The sequence below is a fragment of the Orycteropus afer genome, unplaced genomic scaffold (genome assembly GCF_000298275.1).
Source record: "Orycteropus afer afer isolate SDZICR_OR568_19922 unplaced genomic scaffold, OryAfe1.0 scaffold00848, whole genome shotgun sequence".
In the NCBI taxonomy this organism is placed as follows: Eukaryota; Metazoa; Chordata; class Mammalia; order Tubulidentata; family Orycteropodidae; genus Orycteropus; species Orycteropus afer.
The window spans coordinates 210,955-214,074 of NW_006922435.1; the positions used below are offsets into that span (position 1 = coordinate 210,955).

At 38.6% G+C, this 3,120-nt stretch overlaps 1 protein-coding gene across 1 annotated transcript in view; it reads left to right on the forward strand.

The window, feature by feature from the left end:
- Positions 1-1,209: 1,209 nt before the first annotated feature.
- LOC103212089 (myosin-10-like) overlaps positions 1,210-3,120 on the forward strand; it is a 39,691-nt gene continuing 37,780 nt past the window's right edge. Inside the window, 1 exon segment of the mRNA XM_042783303.1 lies at positions 1,210-1,255. Coding sequence (XP_042639237.1) covers positions 1,210-1,255 — 46 coding nt within the window.

Consider the following 3,120-nt stretch of genomic DNA (forward strand, 5'->3'; position numbering starts at 1 on the left):
CTCCAGCCTGCCTGTTCTTTCTGGGGGCTGCCCAATATCCTTTTAATGAATTATTTTTCTGCCTAAGCCATCCACAGTCCAATTCTGTTGCTTGCAATCAAGGTTCTAGGTCAGTACACAGCTACACATCCTTCAAAAATGTGGGAGGGTTGAAAGGAGATTCTCTATCTACACTGGCAAGTTCCTAAGGCCTTTGTCCCTCCCTAGGAAGACTTTTTATGACATTGAAGAGGATTCTTTGTAGATGTCCATTCTGTTGTTGTTGTTATGTGCCATCGAGTCAGATCCATTCTGCTACAAATACTAAAATTACAGTCAGTAAAGCCATCCACCATTGTCCCACTGCATTAGTTTAGTACCAGTGAACAAATATATTCTCAGTAATGCTGGAAATCCCCTTTTAAAGAGATTTTGCCCTGACAAGAGATTATGTAATGCTTCTTAAAATCATTAGTTTCATGATATCTTTTACATAGTAGACCTAATATCTGTAAACACATTATTTTGAAAGGGAAATTAAATGTTGTTTTAGTAGGAATGGAATATTCAACTTAACTGTTTAATTGATTATAAAAGGTTTTTTTTTTTTTTTTTTTTTGAGAAGATGCACTGACTGCCTAGTATTGAACCTGCTTTCCCCATGTGCTCTGGCAGGAAGGATTTCAAACTTTATTTTGGTTCATTTGAAATTTGCTTGCTATATGATTGTTTGTCTCTCTCTCTAAGTGCATGAGCAGAATCTAGGTTGAAATGATAAGGTCCTAATAATGCCCTAAAACATGACCAAAGTGGCACAGAAAATATTTTTAAGATTTTATTTATTAATTTTGTTGTTGTTGAGACTGTATATAGCAAAACATACATTAATTCAATAGTTTGTACATGTACAAGTCAGTGACATTGATTACAAATTTCAAGTTGTGCAACTGTCTTGGTTTTCTAGTGCTGCTATAACAGAAATACCACAAATAGATGGTTTTAACAAACAGGAATTTATTCTTTTACAGCTTAGGAGGCCAAAAGTCCAAATTCAGAGTGCCAGCTCTAGAGGCTGGATGAAGATCCCTTGACCTTGGGCTTCAGCTCTTTCTCTTGTTCCAGGACCACTGAAGCTGGAGGCATCTTCTAATTCAAGCAGCTGCTGGTTGCTGAGGCTGATGAACCCAAAGTCACGGAAATAATGGCACAGTGCCAATATCAGCAGGCAACATGGCAAGCCACTGGTTTAAGTACAGGAACAGTCCCAAGATTGCGGGTAACACAGCCCAAAACATGCTAAAAAACTTGAGACCTTTCTCAAAGCTTTTCCATATATACTAGAAGCAGGCCACACCCTGAAGGCAACTAATTAGCAGCTCACAGCTGATTCCACCATGGAGGTGACTACAATCTCATCATAGGCAATAACTACATCCAGCTGCCAAGCCACTCAAAACCGTGGCTCAGCCAAGTTGACACACATCCCTAACTACCACAGCAACCATTCATTCTTGCCCCCATTCTCTGAAGTGTTCCACCTCCATTAACATTTAGTCATTGCACCCTAAAGTTCCTATCTAATCTTTAAGCTCCTGTTGTCAATTTTATCACATATAAACAGTTATAGAAGAGCATAATGCTCAAAACAGACTTTTTTTTTTTTTTTTTACTAATTAAGATAATCTATTGTTTTAAGAAGACTTCAGGGGATATTTTTGGTTAATGTCCAAAGATTATCTCAGGACAATAGTTTCAGGGGTTCATCCACCCTTCATGACTCCAGAAAATCTAGAGTCCATGAGAATTTGGAATTCTATTCTGCATTTTCCCCCTTTTGATCAGGATTCTTCTATAGAATTTTTAATCAAAATGATCAGTAGTGGTAGTCATGCACCATTCAGTTCTGGTCTCATGATAAAGGAAGGAGTTATTCATGGAAGAAATTAGCCACATATTCCATTTCTTCCCTCCTATTCTTGACTAAAAAAGCTCTGTGCTACAAGGGTTAAAGAATTCAGCTGCTAACCAAAAGATCAGCAGTTTGAACCCATCAGTCACTCCATGGGAAAAAAAATGAGGCATTCTGCCTCCATAAAGATTTACAGACTTGGAAACCCTACGTGGTAGTTCTACTTTGTTATGTAGGGTCATTACAAGCTCAAAAGAGACAAGGACCTTCTTCCCGAGCCAAAAAAGAAAGAAAGTGTTCCCCTAGAGCTGGCACCCTGAATTTGAACTCCTAGTCTTCTAAATTATGAGAAAATTATGAGTCAGAATCTACTCAATAGCAGTGGGTTTTATTCCTGACTCTCCTTCTTCCTCTGTTGCTCCAGGTGAACAGAGACCAATTGCTGTGCCTTGAATGACTGCTTGAAAGCTTTAAAGACCTTAAGCAGGACACAATGAACTAGGGGTATAACAGAAGCACTAAACATATTACAGGCCAATTAACTGGGATGTCACATGAAACCCTGATCCTAAACCTCCAAGCCAAGGAACATCCCATGAGATGTTTGACTGCACATAAGCAGCCTCAGCAACTACTCATTCTTTCCTTTTTTTTTTGTCATTGTTGTAAATATAACTATCACACAACTTTTGCCAGTTTAACTTTTTATAGGTGTACAACTTATGGACAGCACTTACAATAACCAGCTGTGCAAACCTACCTTCCATCAAAGTGATTTTTCCATCACCATACACAGAAACTCAGTCCTCCATGAGCAATAACCTCCCCTTGTTATGGATTGAATTATGTGCCCCCCAAATATGTATTATAAATCCTAACCTCTATACTTGTGGTTATAATTGTAGTTGGAAATGGGTTGTTTTTGCTATATCAATGAGGCAGAATTAGTGTAGGGTGTATCCTGAGTCAATCTCTTTTGAGACATAAAAGAGATTAAACAATCAAGCACAGATGGGGAGAGATGCTAACCACATGAAGACTGCCCACTAGCAGAAGTTCAAAAGAGACAAGGACCTTCTTTCTGAGCCAACAAAGAAAGAAAGCCTTCCCCTAGAGCTGGCACTCTGAATTTGAACTCCTAGTCTTCTAAAGGCCATGAAAAAGAACCTGCTTGAATAAATGGAGAGCTATAACAAGTTATTAGGAGCTCTGGTAGCATAGTGGCTAAGACA